General features: G+C 39.3%; 1 protein-coding gene across 2 annotated transcripts; it reads right to left on the bottom strand.

Annotated features, from left to right (window-relative positions):
• Positions 1 to 4284: 4284 nt before the first annotated feature.
• LOC114861339 (zinc finger protein OZF-like) lies at positions 4285 to 14987 on the bottom strand. 2 transcript variants are annotated; one of them, XM_029160440.3, is made up of 3 exons: positions 14499 to 14987; positions 13448 to 13531; positions 4285 to 5562 (listed from the first exon to the last, which is right to left on the bottom strand). In XM_029160440.3, the coding sequence occupies exons 1-3, from the start codon at positions 14856 to 14858 to the stop codon at positions 4432 to 4434; spliced, it is 1575 nt and encodes a 524-aa protein (XP_029016273.1). In that variant the 5' UTR covers positions 14859 to 14987; the 3' UTR covers positions 4285 to 4431. The 2 variants fall into 2 exon arrangements, with proteins under 2 accessions (XP_029016273.1, XP_029016274.1); XM_029160441.3 differs by lacking the exon at positions 4285 to 5562 and adding an exon at positions 11877 to 13092 and having other exon boundaries at positions 14499 to 14979.
• Positions 14988 to 16204: the final 1217 nt, after the last annotated feature.

The following is a 16204-nucleotide window of genomic DNA, read 5'->3' as shown; positions in this document are numbered from 1 at the left end:
TTCTTTTGTTTGATACAGGGACATTGCTGAGTGACATAGGCCTCAATATCTTTTTTCATGAAAGGCCAATAGAACCGGTCTCTGGCTAGTCCAATTACTCTCTCTGACCCCAAATGATCCATGTTGTTGTGAAGGTGTCTTAAAACCAAACGTCGATACTCAGCAGGTAGAACAAGCTGTTTTCGTTCACCAGATATCCTGTATAGCACGTCTCCCTCCATCCGCAGTTTTCTCCACTCGTGCATAGGTCTTTTAACAGGGCCACTCGCTCTCCTCCTGTCATCATTCCTGTCAACATTTCCCTTGACTCCTTGAGTTTGATTATTGCACTGATGGCTACATCAGCCTGCTGTGCTCTGATAAGCTCATTGAGTCTAATGGTTGGCAGTGATGAATTCACTGGTGACTCTGCACTCTGTGCCAGGTTAAGGGCCGCTACATAGGCAATATCATGTCTCTTAGCAGCCGCACTTCCCTCCCAACTGGCATGGATGTTGTTTCTGGTGAGTTCCACAGTACACTCCTTAATATAACTTTCAATATCCATTGGGAGGCGAGAGAGGGTGTCAGCGTCTACATTGACCTTTCCTGGCCTGTAGTTGATGTTGAATCTGAAGTCAGAAAGCTCTCCAACCCATCTGTACCCTGTTGTATTCAGGCTTGTCTCTATCCATTGGTTTGGGACTGGTCTGTCTATTCTGAAGACACACTAGGGATTGCTTCCGGTGTGCTAACTTCAACACCACTCTCCAAGTCTGTGTTCACACTATCTTGGTCACAGCTTGTGATGACCCCATTAATGATGTGTTGCAGCCTTTGCAGTATTGGTATTCCTTCATCACGTTCTAATAATGTTGGACAGTTCAGGTATGCTAATATATATTCAACATTGCTTTGTTCATCATTTTTAGTTTTATTTGTACAGTTAAGTCAAGTCCTTCAACTGCTCCAATGCTGAGGGCAACCTCAAAAGCCTCACTGGCAGTGAGTTGATAAAGTTTCTTCTTAAGCGTCCAGACAAGCCCTTTCCTACCTTTAGTAGACATCCTGGTTGTTGGAAGCACCCGTGTCCCCTGTTGCCGGTCACCTTGCCTCTCTAGTCACAAGTCACAAGCTGCCATAAAACAGTGGTGCCTCAGCCGCAAATGCTCCTCTCCTGCCCCCCACTGGCCTGGTCAGGACATTAGCATCACCACGAGAAAAGAAAGGTGAAGCGGTGTAAACTCCATAAAATTAATTTTAAGTCTTATGACATGGACCATCCCATACATCAGATAAGAATGTGACCACATTATGTATGGGTCACATCACCAATAAGTGTTTTCTCCAAAGTTTCCTGGAGTCTATCCCGGACATTCCTTTGACAATTGTTCTCCCAAAATCCAAAGGTTGTAGAACAGTCACTCTGACCTGTTAACTTGACCAGAACAAAACCTTCTTTAGAACTTGCAGTAGACAGTATATACAGTGAGGAAAATAACCATTGAAACCTGCCATTTTGCAAGTTCTCCCACTTAGAAAGCATAGAGAAGTCTGAAATTTTCATTGTAGGGTTAGCATGTCCACTGTGGGAGACATAATCTAAAAAGAAAAATTCAGAAATCACAATGTATGATTTTTTTAATATTTATTTGTATGATACGCCTTCAAATAAGTATTTTAACACCTTCAATTAGGGATGTTAAAAGAAAATCACAATTAAAGAAAAAATAACAGGTGTGACTTGATGGTTCACTGATGTACAACAATAACTACAGAACATCAAACTGATTTGTTACTGTATGTTTCACATACAGCTCCACATAAAGAGCAATAATTCTGGGACAGTGACATGGGGCTGTCGGCTCTGTCAGGGACCAGAGGCGGAAGCTCCTGGCTCTTCATCCAGCCTCTGGAAGCTAAAACACATTAAACTGCACAACTGGACAGAGGGTCTCATCTTCTCCAACAGGATGAAAAGTATGTTGGAGCACTGACTGCTGGGTTTCTTCCTGCCGCTCGCTGGCCTTTGTGTAGCAGCAGAGCTCCTCTCATCACCAATGCCTGTCTCACCCTTTTGGTGAACATGTTATTGTACAGTTTTACTAACTTTGCAGTGGACCACACTACACCAGAACCTTTATATTGTGTGTTAGTATTATGTATGTATTATGCATAGGTTTATATTTTTGCCATTTAATACCGATATTTCGTACAGATCATTTTAGATAACTTTAGATAATTTAATATTATTGCAAAAATATTATTCCTCGAAGTTTGGGCATTAGGTTCTAGATAACACCAGACACAAATCAGTTCAATTCAAATCAATGTTATAGTTTCAACCTTTGACTGTTCTCTGAAAAAAAGAAACATAGAAGCAGATCTTTTTTCACACTATTATTCTACAACTACAGGCTATATGAATAAATGAATCTAAATATAAGGATGTAGAACAAAATGAATAAAAATGAACAAAATAACCAGTTTCATATGAACAGATAAATGAGTGTTAATACTTAAATTTAATAAATGAATTTGGGCAAGTGAAAGGAGTAGTTATTAACCTCTAAGTAATGTTAAGATTACTGGTAACTTTATGAAGACTCACTAGTCGGTGCTATAGTGGACACCAGACTTCTCAAAGCATTCAGAGAGACTCGGGTTTGCCTTTCGCAGGTCGCTATTGCATTAATCGGTAAAGTACGGGGCAAGCGGGAAGTGCCTCCTTTATTTGTAACTAACAAGGTTAGTCTTCTCACTTTACTAGAGTTTGTGGTCCAAGCTACGGTATGTTTCTTGTTTACCTAGTCAGGCCTGAATCACATTGGTAGGTTCTGAGTCTGCTGGTTGATCTTTTAAGCTGCACTTCTGATACAGCAAAGTTGAAAAAAACTGTCTGGAGCCGATGTTAATGAATTTAACTAATTAAAATAAAATGGTTACTAAAAATGACAGTTGGAAAAAGAAGTTGAAAAAGAAAGAAACTGAGTTACAAAACAGTTTGGGTCTAGTAAGTGATGTAGAAGAGGGGAAATCCTGGTGGCTTTAACGTGTAGCCATGGTCTTTGATGACAAATCTGCAGTCCAGGACCATATGTAAGGTGTCATTTTATCTCATAGTTCCAAATTATAGGAGGAAGGGTCCCTGTCCTCTTTATAAAAACAAGGACAAAAAAAAAACTTTAACAGTCCTGCAATGGGGAAATTTCATCTTAAACAGCACAGGCTCAATAAAAGAAAAGTACATAAACAGAATCATGATTAAGTTGAGTTGGAACAGTACAACACTATACAGAGTGAGTATGGAATCGTAGGTAGGGTTATTGTATGTTGTATAAATATACTATATTGCACAGTTTGCACAAATGTTGTACAGAGTAAATAAATGCATAGCCACTGATGCAGTGGGGGAGTTATCAGTTATGGTGCGGGAGGTAGTTAACAGTGTTAATTGTATAGTCTTTTTTGCAATCAGTAGTAGTCAAGAAGGATCTACAATATATAATCGTTGGGACAGGTTAAAGAAGAGAGTCTCAGAAAAATAAGGTAGAATAGTTAACGTCACCTTTGTCCAGATGCAGATGCTACAATATATATCAATGTATGCAACATAATAACATTATTCTAATTTATGTTCATTATAATTTCCATTACAATGTATTTTTATATATTTGTGTTTTTTTCATTTTATCTATTTGTAAATTTCAGCTGCTTTCACTGCAACCACGTTCGTGCGTACGCAAGTTACTTAGCTGAGAGAAGGCTTTTCCGCACTGTTCACACGTGAAAGGTTTCTTTCTGCTTGCTGTACCATTTTGTATCAACTGTTGACATGTACGGAGAAGTTGTAGCTACCCTACATGCACCCTAAACCAGCTGTTTTCACCAAGGGGGCATGAAGAAAAAAAAAACACTTTGAGATGAGCAGTGTGGGCAATCTACAGAGCTATTTCAAATAAAAAGTTACACCTTATTAAGACATCAAAATAAATTCACTTTAGAACAAAAAGCAGTTTAAGCAGCGTCATTCAAGTGACTGACCTCAGAAAACTTTTCCACTGTTCACATGAGTGGGATTTCAAGGACACATGGACACGCCAACAAACATGTGTCCGTAAGTGACTGACCTTATTGAAAGCTTTTCCACACTAGTCACACCAGTACTGTGAATACATGGTGTTGACGTAGACTGCTGCACAAAAGAATGTTTGGGGCTTCTTTATAGTGCTAAACATATTGGCGAACTAGTAATTGACTGAGATGAAAAAATGCTATTCCACACTGTCCACGAGATAGGTTTCTCTCCAGTGTGAACATATTGGTGTCTATGTAAGCCACTACTAAAAAGAAACGCTTTTCCGCACTGTACGAAAGTAAGGCTCCTCTCCAGAGTGAACACATTTGTGTGTACGTAAGTCAGTGAGCCAAAGGAACGCTTTACTGCACTGTTCACATGAGAGATTTTTCTCCATTGTGGACACGCTGGTGAGTCACTAGGTTACTAAACCGAGCGAATGCTTTTCCACACTGTTCACACGAGTAAGGTTTCTCTCCAGTGTGAACAAGTTGGTGTTGACGTAAGTTATTGGGGTAAGTGAATGTTTTTCCACACTGTCCACATGAATAAGGTTTCTCTCCAGTGTGAACACGCTGGTGTATCACTAGGCTACTGAATCTAGAAAATGCCTTTCCACACTGTTCACATGAATAGGGTTTCTCTCCACTGTGAGTAAATTTGTGTTGACGTAAGTTAGTGAGGATAGAGAATGTTCTTCCGCACTGTTCGCATGAATAAGGTTTCTCTCCAGTGTGAACACGCTGGTGTGTCACTAGGCTACTGAACCGAGAGAATGCTTTTCCACACTGTTCACACGAGTAAGGTTTCTCTCCAGTGTGAACAAGTTGATGTTGATGTAAGTTACTGGGCTGAGAGAATGCTGCGCCGCATTGTTTGCATGAATAGGGTTTCTCTCCAGTATGAACGCGTTTGTGTTTATGTAAGGCACTGGGCCGAATAAACACCTTTCCACACTGTTCACATGACCCATGTTTCTCTCCACTGCAACCACGTTCGTGCGTACGCAAGTACCTTAGCTGAGAGAAGGCTTTTCCGCACTGTTCACATGTGAAAGGTTTCTCTCCAGTGTGAACATATTGATGCATACGTAATCTATCGAGTTGAGAGAATGCTTTTTCACACTGTTCACATGTGTAAGGTTTTTCTCTAGTGTGAATACGTTTATGCGTACGTAAGTTACTTAGGTGAGAGAAGGCTTTTCCGCACTGTTCACATGTGTAAGGTTTCTCTCCAGTGTGAACACGTCTATGGATTTTCAAATTTGCTGGTTTGTTAAAAGCTGCTCCACATTCGATGCAGGTATATGGTTTTCCTCCTTTATTAACCTGCTGATGGGTCTTTACGCTACTTTTCGCAGTAAAGGTTTTGCCACGCTGATCACAGCTGTATGGTGTATCTCCAGAGTGAATCCCCTGATGATTCTTTAGCTCTGATGGTCTGGTAAATGCTCGGTCACATTGTTGACAGTTGTATAGTCTTGAAGCTTTTCTTCCACTGCGTTTCTAAAGACAAAAATAGAGAGAGAAATAGAGAGTACAAAATGAAACTCTGTTGCTTCTTAATATATCATGACACTCTTGAATGAATGTAAGACAGGACAAGGCCAGAAGAAGGACAAAACATGGACTGCACAATTCAGAGAGGCTGCTTCAATCACACAGGTTTTAAGCATAACGCAGGGCTGCAGCTAACAATTATGGTTCTCTCAATATATCTATTGAAGATTATTTAATAGTCCAATAATGTGTTACACTGAGAACTCTTAATTTAGACACACACAAATTAACTAAGGATAATTTGAGTGTAAACCAAATGTAGCCACATAATGCAGTCTAGTCTAGTGGCCCATTCATTCTAAGACATATCAAGGTCAATGTTGGCACGTCACATTCAGCATTGATTAATCGGCGATTGACCCTAAACTGAGCCACATTACAAATGAGAAAAATGACCCAAATATTGCTGAACAGCACTGAACTATTTCTGGTAGTGATTCATTTCATTTCACATAGAGAGCTAACAGCAACGGCAGAGGGCATTATTGCTACAGTTTCCACAATACAATTTCCTATTTTGAACAGCAGAGATGCTCTGCTGTGCTGAATCAGTTACAATATCATACAATACAATACAACACTACCAAATAGACTGATCATTAAAAAAATAATGTCCTATGCATTTGCTGACTGTTAGCACCCACTGTACAATGCCATCATTGAGTATGGAATTGTAGGTAGGGTGTCATTGTAGTGAGAGTCATCTTAACCACTCAAAAACAAAAGAACTAAAACGGTTCTTTTTAGTAGAGAAAAACTGAGCAGCCTATCCACAATAATGTAGAGTGAGGCGGGAGTAACCAGTAAAAATTACTACCAGTTGAGTAACTTAAGCCTTGCGATAGACTGGCGACCCGTCCAGGGTGTACCCTGCCTCACGCCCATAGTCAGCTGGGTTAGGGTCCAGCACCCCCGTGACCCCGCATTAGGGAATAAGCGGCTTAGAAGATGTATGGATGTATGGATGGATGAGTAACTTAAATCAGATTGTCTCGCTGGCTGTTTCCTCACATACGTTTGATTATATTATCTGTAAAGCAGTGTCTGTGATTTTTTCTGAAATGTTGATATCTTGAAGCAACGTCAGGACTCCTTGGCATCATGGAAAAGAAAAAAAAAAAAAAAAAAAAAAGAGCCATTTCTGAGATGACACTTATGCCAATTGTGACGTTCATGTGTCAGCAGGGTCAAGGTAAGAGTGACAATTCTGTGCCTAAACCAGTGTTTGTAAGATTGGAAAATCATCTTTTCTTGATTTATTCAGATTTGGAATATTCTGAATTTTGCTGTGTTAAGAAAAAAATCTGTTCTGGGGATTTTAAGGTAAAGAAGGGAGAGAGAGTTTGCCTGTGCTAACCTGCTGTTATAACTACTTTTGTTAAGTGCATGTGTTGTGGCTGCAGTTAAAAAAATGGTACATTCAATTTACTTTTTAAATGTAAGTGGAAACTCTGATTTATGTGCGTGATGCTGGTGAAGCCAAGGTGGAGGTTCAAATCTAACCTCAGGAGTTGCAAGCCAACTGACTTCTGTGCTGGTCCCAAGCCCATTTAAATAGAGTAAAAACTTGCCAATAACAACCATCTGAATCATTTGCTGTGGCAACCTCAAATGGGGACAGCCAAAAGAAATCATTACTTTAAGACTGTATTAGTGCAAATTAACAGTTTTGTACCATTTTAAACTATCGCAGTAACAGTCAACAGTTCCTTTAATTCTGATGCTATGTTTTAGTCTCTGTAATACAATGTTGTGATAAATTGTATCCAATGCAGCACTAAGATCTAACAGGACAAGGACAAAAACTAGACCATTGTCTGAGGCAAAGAGGAGATCATTAGTGACTTTAACTATGCTATGATGTTTTCTAAATCCTGACTGAAAAACTTACAGTTTACAGTACAGTACATACATACAGTTTTGTTCAACATTTGCCCCATTGAAATGAATGGGGACATCGCATGGGAGACCTCCGATAAGAGCAGGTGTACATATTCAGCTTTTTAAACCACCCACCTTTTCTAATATTGATTATTAATGATGCAACATTAGTGATCTGCGGGGGAGACAGATAAGGAGATAGCGTGGTGTTTGCCTTCTAGAGAATTTTACCCAGAAATTTCACCATCAAATGTCAAACATCACCAACAAATGTAAGCCCTGTTTGGCTATGTGCAACCTTTTGGAAGCCCCCGATGTCCCCCCTGAGGATCACCACAAGTGCATGGCATGCTTCCAGCATTCACTGTATTATTTTTCTGTGCCATTTTTCTTTTTGCTTCTATCATTTTAATTATTCTAGATTTCTGTCCATTTTTGGCACCTATCTCCTCCTACATGCTTCCAGCTACAGATACCATGCAAAATCAAACCGTACAGGTACTTCAGGAGAAGTATTCTATTACTTTTCTCAATTATATGTTTCATAGGTCTTGAAAGATTTTTTTGTCCCATAGAAATGAATGGAGAAACACTCTTCAGCTTTGTCTACTTTCATCTTTAACAACTTTAGCATACTTTAAGCTACAGACACCATTTAAACTACAAAACATTGACAACAATCTTCAAACATTCACCTGTTAATCTGTTGTTCATCTTTATCACATATAAACATACAAATCACAACATTTACTCATTGAAGCCTTGGCATTCATAAAGTGAAGTTATTTTCTTAATATGCATTACAGTTTATCTAATGATGACATAGCATTCTGCCAGAGCCCAGTGCTATACCGGGTATTCACTGATAACTGAAATATACCACTGTTTACCTTAGATAGACACAGAATGAGATTTAACCTGCGGCACTTGACACCATCGCCAGCCATTGTGGCTTAGGGGCAGGGCGATAAACTCCCACCCCAGATATTTTTTCTTTTTTCACAGACACATTCAGCTAAGCCTGAAATGTCTAAAACACCTTTAGCTATGTTTTCAATGTTTCTGCTACTTTCACCAATTCTTCAGGAATATATTCAGCAGTGAAGCATTCACTGTGCATTTTCTTCTGGAATAGCGGTCCAGTCAGAGTCTAATCACATCAGGTAAACCGTCTATCGATGCAAACTGCTTTAATGTTGCCCTGACAACCGTACGAGAATTGATGCATTGCTAAAATACGGATGACTGCATCCCACACAGCTGGCTCAACTCGGGACGAAATTCTAATAGATCCTCTATTAGATCCTCTAACTGATCATCTAACAGAGATGTAGAATATATATTTGCAGCATTCTGCTCATATTTTTATATCATCTCATCCAATTGCAGACGCGTGGCTGTATATTCATTGTTTATCTTTTTATCTCCGTTGTGAGTAATTATCGTTTTAACATGATTAACAGTTTCCCAGGTTCATCTCTTCGTGTTGCTAATGGATCAATAGCTGTAGAAAGGTAAGCCAGCCAGGGAGCTACCGTAGACCTGCACATGTTTCCTAATCACCTAGTTTTTGATACATCTGACCTTAGGGGTAGATTTATGTTTAGGTACCCTTCGTACATCAGGCCCCTGGTATCATACAACTTCTCTGAAGCTAACAGGGGCTGAGAGAGACTCATAATAGTCAATGGAAAAATTCAAAAGTAATAAGTGTGATGGTGTGCTGTAGGTGTTTTCAGCACCTTAACAGTTTGCTGGGGTGTGTAATCCCTGTTAGTTTGTAAGGACTTTGCTGGTTTGTTTTTTTAATCTGTTACTTTTGTCATAGTGATTGTTAGTTTTTTTATTTTCTAAGTTGAGATAAAGTTTTTCTGCATTGCAGTGATTTTTATATTCAGCCTAATTTGTTCACTAACACTGATTTCTGCATTTGCACACCAGGTTTGTTTTAGTCGCCTAATGCCTTGTTATTTTTTCTGTTTTAATGTTTTAAATGTTTCAGCAACTTTGAGCGTATTCTGTATGAATTACTGAGAGTGATCACTTAGTTAGGTAGTTGTTGATGGAGTGCAGAGTCTAAATGCAAATGTAAAAAAAAGTTAAATGTTAAATCTAAATATATTTATTTAAATGTAAATGTTAAGTTTAAATGTTAAATCTAAATGGTAAATATTAAATGTCTGCCGATTGTAAAACAAAAAATGAATAGAATATTCATAAAATATGCAAATACTCTCCACCCCTACCCTCAAACATCGCTCATGATGCTGATCCCAGATCAGTGATGCGAAATCGAACAGCTCAAACAGTGCGCGCAGCCCCTTGCTCTCCTCAGAAAAAGGAAATAAACATACTAATAAATTATGAATATACAAATATATAAAACTTTGGAAAAAGCAATGTATAAATGGTTATATTTCCATCTGTCTGAACAACATTAAATGTCAGTCTAAATGCATATAAGCATTACATTGATTACAGTTCAGTATTCAACTATGTTTTCTCTGCTTGTTTTCAATACAGGTGCTTCTGCCCTCCATCCCTGGACGTCATGCGCTTCTATCAAGATACAGAAGGCATGTCAAAACATACACTATGAAGCTATGTGCTTGCCTTTTTCACTGGAGTCATCAGTCTTTATTCCGAGAGGAGAATCTGGGAATAGCTAAAGCTGGCCTTATTGGAAAAATGTCTTTTTCTACTGAATGGAGTGAAGACTAATTAAGATGGGAAGGTGCAAAAACATTAATGAAAGAACAGGTCACCTCCAGTTTCCTCGGAGGTAGTAAAGAAGTTGCTTCCATGTGTTACAACTTTTGTATGTACATCATGGCAGAAATAGAAGCTCCATCACAGGTAAGCATGTTGTTGCATAAATTGCAAATTTGTACTTGTTGGTTTAACATCAAATGATATCACTTCCTCTCTGCAATCATTAAGCCTTATGTAATTTAATGTTTATATTTTTGGTTACACACTAAAATGCACAAAAATAAACTGTTTAATATCCAAAGTCAACCTACTTGTAAAAGCCATCTATAAGGAGAGTGGAGCTTTTTCATTCTGCAAGTGTATTAAATAATTTGCCTTAATTAACGTTACAATTATGAGACCCCTTTTATTGGAGATAATTTACCTAAACATATGCAGTACATCCTAGAGTACCACTATTAGTAAAGATCAAAGTTAGGGTTGTTGGTTTTGATTTTTACAGTATTTTCACGTTTTTGTATTTATGCAATATTTTTGTCATTTCCTTAGAATCTTCAAATAGCTTTATTCCAAGACTCAACATTACTCGTGCAAAATAGACACTATCACACTATTAGACAGATGATGGCCACTATCATAGTCCAGGGTGGTGAGCCTCCAGGTCTTCTTTCCCCTCTTTTGGTGGGCAACCTCTTGACAGGGCACTTTCAATTTAATGTGACTCCAAATGATGTAGCTGATGTGGAGCAGAGAGAAGCCATCAAGAAGGTATATGCATGGCCTTAACTTCTATAATAAGAGCATTTATGTTAAACGGGTGCCTCATGCTTGTCTTGGCTTTGTTGACCTTGGTTGATCAAGCTGCATTAAAGGAAGAGTTTGATCAAGCTGTCGGACGCTGTGAATCATGGAAGTACCAAGTTATAGGTCTTCCAGATCCAGTCACTATGGACAAGGATGCATTTGTGAAGAGTGCCATACTTTTCCATGTTCTTATACAACAACAGAGCTGGTATGATCAGTTAGTTGAGGGATTGAAGCAGTATGAAGGGAGTTTCAACGTCACTCAATTTTTCTCTTTCACAGCTGCGGTATTTTAGCCTATGTTTGAATCAGTCATTTAATTTCATCATTATCTATAATTGTTTTCACAGTATTTCCTGCAAGTATAGATTTAGGTTGAAAAATTTAACATAATCGATGCCACACTAAATTCAAGTTACAGGGGCACAAGTTTCGGAATGTGTAATGGTGTTAAATGATGAAATTTCTAATAGTTTTTTATCCCTAGGTTTTATCACTTTTCAAAGAAAAGTGTTTCTGAAGTCTTTGAGTTTTTCTTGAGATGCCCAAAAATTGCAACAATGTCACACATGATGATTTATCTATTCTTCTTAAACCTGTCTATTTAAGAGAGGAGTTCATGGTGGTTAAGTTCACAGAGTTTCCTCACTGTGTACAAGGTAAATCAATTGTCTTTCCGGTATAAATTATAAGTTTGCTTTAAAAGGTTTACAATGCATTGATGTGCTGGAACACCATGTATTTATGCTAATCTCTAGCTCAATTGTCCTAGGGTGAATTTTAAACTAAAATGTCTAGGATTCACCCTAGGACAGTGCAGCTCATTACCTTGTTCAATATTGTTCAATGACTGCAACCTGTCATTGGATTATGCATTATAATTATCAACCATTTTTATTTTAATTTTCATACAACATTTATACAGTTTGTGAACTTCAAACTTCAAAACATTTTTGTTACCTAGAATTGTAATTTTTTTTAATTTGTTTTGTATCATATTCAGTCTGTAGAGAAGATGATCGGGGAACGTCTTTATGCCCGGAACCTCATTGAGGCAGAAAAGTTGTTCATCCAGACACATCTTGGCCTTTGCACAGGAAGCAGCCAGCTACTGGGTTTCTTTCTAGTCCAAAACTGACTTTTGTCCATGATGAGACAAAACACCTTCCTGTGTCTCACACATGCTCAATTGAACCTCAAATGTTTGTTAACAAAAAGAATTTGGCAGATGACGATGAATTTGATTACAATTTTCTGGTTGCTCTCATGAATGGAGCCATTTACAGTGCAGTTTACAAAATCCAAGTTAGGCTGCATTGCTTTATGGCAAGCCATTTTAACATTTAATAGCTAATCTAGATTTGTTGTAGATATCTAATTCAATCCTGCCTAGTTTTGCAATACATATCCAGGCTAGCTATTAAAAACTTAAATTGCTTGCCGTACTGCTATACACACACACACACACACACACATCAAATAATTCTCTTTACCAAGCTAATGGAAGACAAATTCTTGTACTTGTTGATATGTTGTCTTTCCATTCAATTTCCATTTTCAAGTGGGTTAATTGTGACAGCCAGTTCTTGCATGCTTTGTTGGTTGAGGGGACACAAAGAGACAGGTGCATGCAGTGTTGATGCTGAATCTACTGTACTGTTGTCCTCTGTAGCAGCGTCTGGATGGTTTAATAGGAGCATATGTTTGTCTAGTGTTGGAAAAGGCAGTGTATACTCTCCTCTAAATTGTTGTGGTTCTCCTGGACTCAACACCAGCTGCATAAATCCTTTGTAAAGATTGTCTAACACGACTTCTCTGCACCACAATTTTTTTAGAACGCAAATGTCCAATCATCATAATTTCTCCTATCTTAGGATATTTCGATTTGATTTCATTGATGGTTGCATCCAATTCTTCATCAGAAATGTTGCAAAATTTTTTGTGCATTATGTTGTATTCCCGCAAGAGCTTGTACATTGTGGGCCGGGAGATCCCCAGGACTTTAGCCACTTCAGCACGTGTTGTGCTAATCGCCAGCAAACTCTCAATGTACTCTCTGAAGAGGGAAGTATAATCATACTATAAAGAGAGAAAGAAATAAGGATACTCAGTAATTTTTCAATGCAAAAGATCATATCATTTTAAATGTTACAAGCTGTGTCAGCCCACTGTGACCCATGCTTAACATAAACATCAAGAACTTACCAGTGTACATAAAGCAAGTTTTGCTTTATGTACATGCAAGTTAGAAATGACAGGGACAAAAGTTAGTATATTGTAAAAAAAAAAAAAATCAAAGGAGAGGTATAACTCTTGTCTCTGAAGAAGCAGAATCCACAGTTCCATCACATTCTGACATGGGCACTGTTTGGATGCATGGCCTTTTGAGAGTTTTTTTTGTTGCCCTGTGCATTAACTTAACAGGATAACTTACTGATCTCACTGATGTAACAGCAGTAGCTAGGCTGGCAGTGGCTGTTCCTGGGAGCCTGTGTGTGTCACCTGGTGGTGTGGAGACCTGAAATAAGAGCTTGTATTTTAATATTGCCCGTTTTTATTGGTTCTTATGATAGTCACACATACAATGTTTTTTTTTGGAAAAGCTAACAGCAAAAATTTGCAGAATAGAATAGGGAGAGGTTCAATAAAGTTGAACAGCTTAGAGAAAGAGCATCTGTCCCAAAACCTTGTTTATACTGTAGCTTGCAAGTAATTTACATAGGACGTCTAGCCAGCAAAGTTAGCTAACTGTAAATTTCCGACTGGTGCAATGGAAGTATTCCATTCAAACCTACTTAACTCACCAACTCAACAGCGTATTCGACGCCTGCTGAAAAGCAGCTTGAAGTGCAGCGCGCACACCTGCTCTTACAGCCCGTTCAACTTCCGCTGACGGGAGGGAGCCGTAGCTGACGGCCATGATGACTTCGTTTAACTTCAGCTTCACCGACCCAGAGTCAGATGTGAGCGGGGCTGCGCGCACATCTGATATTTATTGGAATCGTGCCTTGTCAAAATGTAGTTGTGGTCTTTAATTACAGTTTAGACTTGTCATAAATACATCACAGACATCTGTAAGGTGCGACCTGTCTAACTTATAAATCATCTCCAACCCGCTTTCCATGTTTAGAAAGCTTTAAAACAAGTCCGTTCCAGCAGCAGGCAAGCCACTCGGCAGTCACGTGACGTGTAGCGCTAATTGGTCACGTGATTTGGAATGCGTTCGACATTCTGCTGACGACACTTCCGCCTCAAAAGATCGAAGCTGTGTCCAATAGGAGGTCTCGAGTGGTACATCTCTACCTGAGCCACGTTAGCATTCCAAGCCTGTGGTTGCTACAACATGTCTCACTTCAACAAACACATGATCAGTCTCATCAGCATAGAGCGAAGGTTCCTTTCCGCTGCAGAGCAGCGTCTGTGTCACACAACAACATCCACATCTTTGCATTAGTTAGCCGCTTTAGCGGTGAATCAGTACCGACCTGTTGATCTGTGGGGTTCTGCTTCTCCTCCTTTATTCCGCCAGTGGACCAGTGCTGCTCCTCCTTTATTGTGCTAGTGGACTTCTGCTGCTCGGTTAAACTCGGGTCCTTTTGTTCCTCCTTTATTCCGCAAGTGAACCAATGCTGCTCGTTTAAACTCAAGTCCCGTTGCTCTTCCTTTATTGTGCTAGTGGACCAGTTTTGCTCGGTTAAACTCAGTTCCTGTTGCTCGTCCTTTATTCCGCTAGTGGACCGGTTGTGCTCGGTTAAACTCTGGTCCTGCTGCTCCCCATCGCTCTTGGTTTGGTCTTGATAAACGTGCACATCCTCATCTTTCATTTCGACTTTGTACTGGTACATTTTGTTCCTAGTCGCTAAACTTCAGCAGCTCTCTGCTCAGACTGTGGCCTCCAATGTAAGTGAACAAAGACACGAGAACTCCCAGATTCCCTCCTGATGCCTTGTCTTCTTCGTTGGTGTTTACGTCACTGTTCTCCTTAAGGCTCATTACCGCCATTTACTGTATGACACTCCATCCTCATCCTATTGACTACGTTTTCTGTTCTGTTCAGTGTGTTTAGTCCATATTGACAGGTAGACCGAAAAGTCTAAATACGTCCTTAAACGAATGTATAAGACAACAATCCTATGGTGGCAAATGCAATTTAAATAGCACATAATAGAAATGAACCTAAGTTTATTGTACATAATAATAATAATTGGATTTTATAGTTGCCACATCCCACAGAGGACATTAACCTCGGCATGTTAGCCCATCTGTCCCATTGGTGCAGTGACTGGGGAGCTAGTGTGACATTTCCTGCTCAAGGACACACCTGGTGACAGAAGCTTGAACCTGTAATCTTCTGTTTCCCAGGTTGACCCTCTACCTCCTGAGCTACTAGACCACCATGTTAATCATCCAAGGTTTGCTGGCTTTACTCAATATTCTTCCCAGGTGTGACAGAGTTTAACAGACTTACTGGCAGATATTACGAGACAGGGGAGTTCAGTCCTATATACTTCATCACAAATAGTAAAAAAAAATTAAACCATTGGTTACCAAATGAGCTTGTGGCAACTCTTTCAGTCACATTCATACTGATGTGCCAATCGTGTGATGTATATTTACCTTCATTGTTGTCATACTTGGCCACATAGTCCTAATGTTTCCAGTCTTACCTCATGTAAAAAAGTACATTAATTAGTCAATCTCTGATAAAAAGCATCTGAACTAAAACTACTATTGTACTGGAGAAAGTGCTCTTGGACAGAGGTAACCTGTTATCCACCCAAAGATAAGGAGAACAAGAGCTCTTCTCTATTAACAGGAAACTGTTTATTACAATAACACATGTGTTTCCAGGACTTCAGGTTTGACATCAAAGGCCAGGGATACGCTGTTAGTTTGACACATACTAAATCTTACCAAAGTCCCCCTCTTCACTAGCAGTAGCCAGACTCAAAAAACACAGCGTTCTGGAAACATTGCCTACGGTCCCATGAGTGTAAACATAGTGCTTCTCATTTAAACACAGTGAGCTCCATATCTGCATTACCAGGAAAAGCACCAAGAATGAGACAGGCGACCTGTGCTCCCTCTGCTCTTCTTCTACCAGTCTAAGTCTACAGGACTGCGCCATCTCATTGGTGAGACAGCTGCCCCCTGGTGGCTGTGGTTGGGAACTGTACCCTCAAAATCAAGC

Source organism: Betta splendens, chromosome 9 (assembly GCF_900634795.4).
Source record: "Betta splendens chromosome 9, fBetSpl5.4, whole genome shotgun sequence".
NCBI lineage: Eukaryota > Metazoa > Chordata > Actinopteri > Anabantiformes > Osphronemidae > Betta > Betta splendens.
Note: the sequence above shows the minus strand (reverse complement) of the source record. Positions and strands in the feature narration are given on the sequence as shown.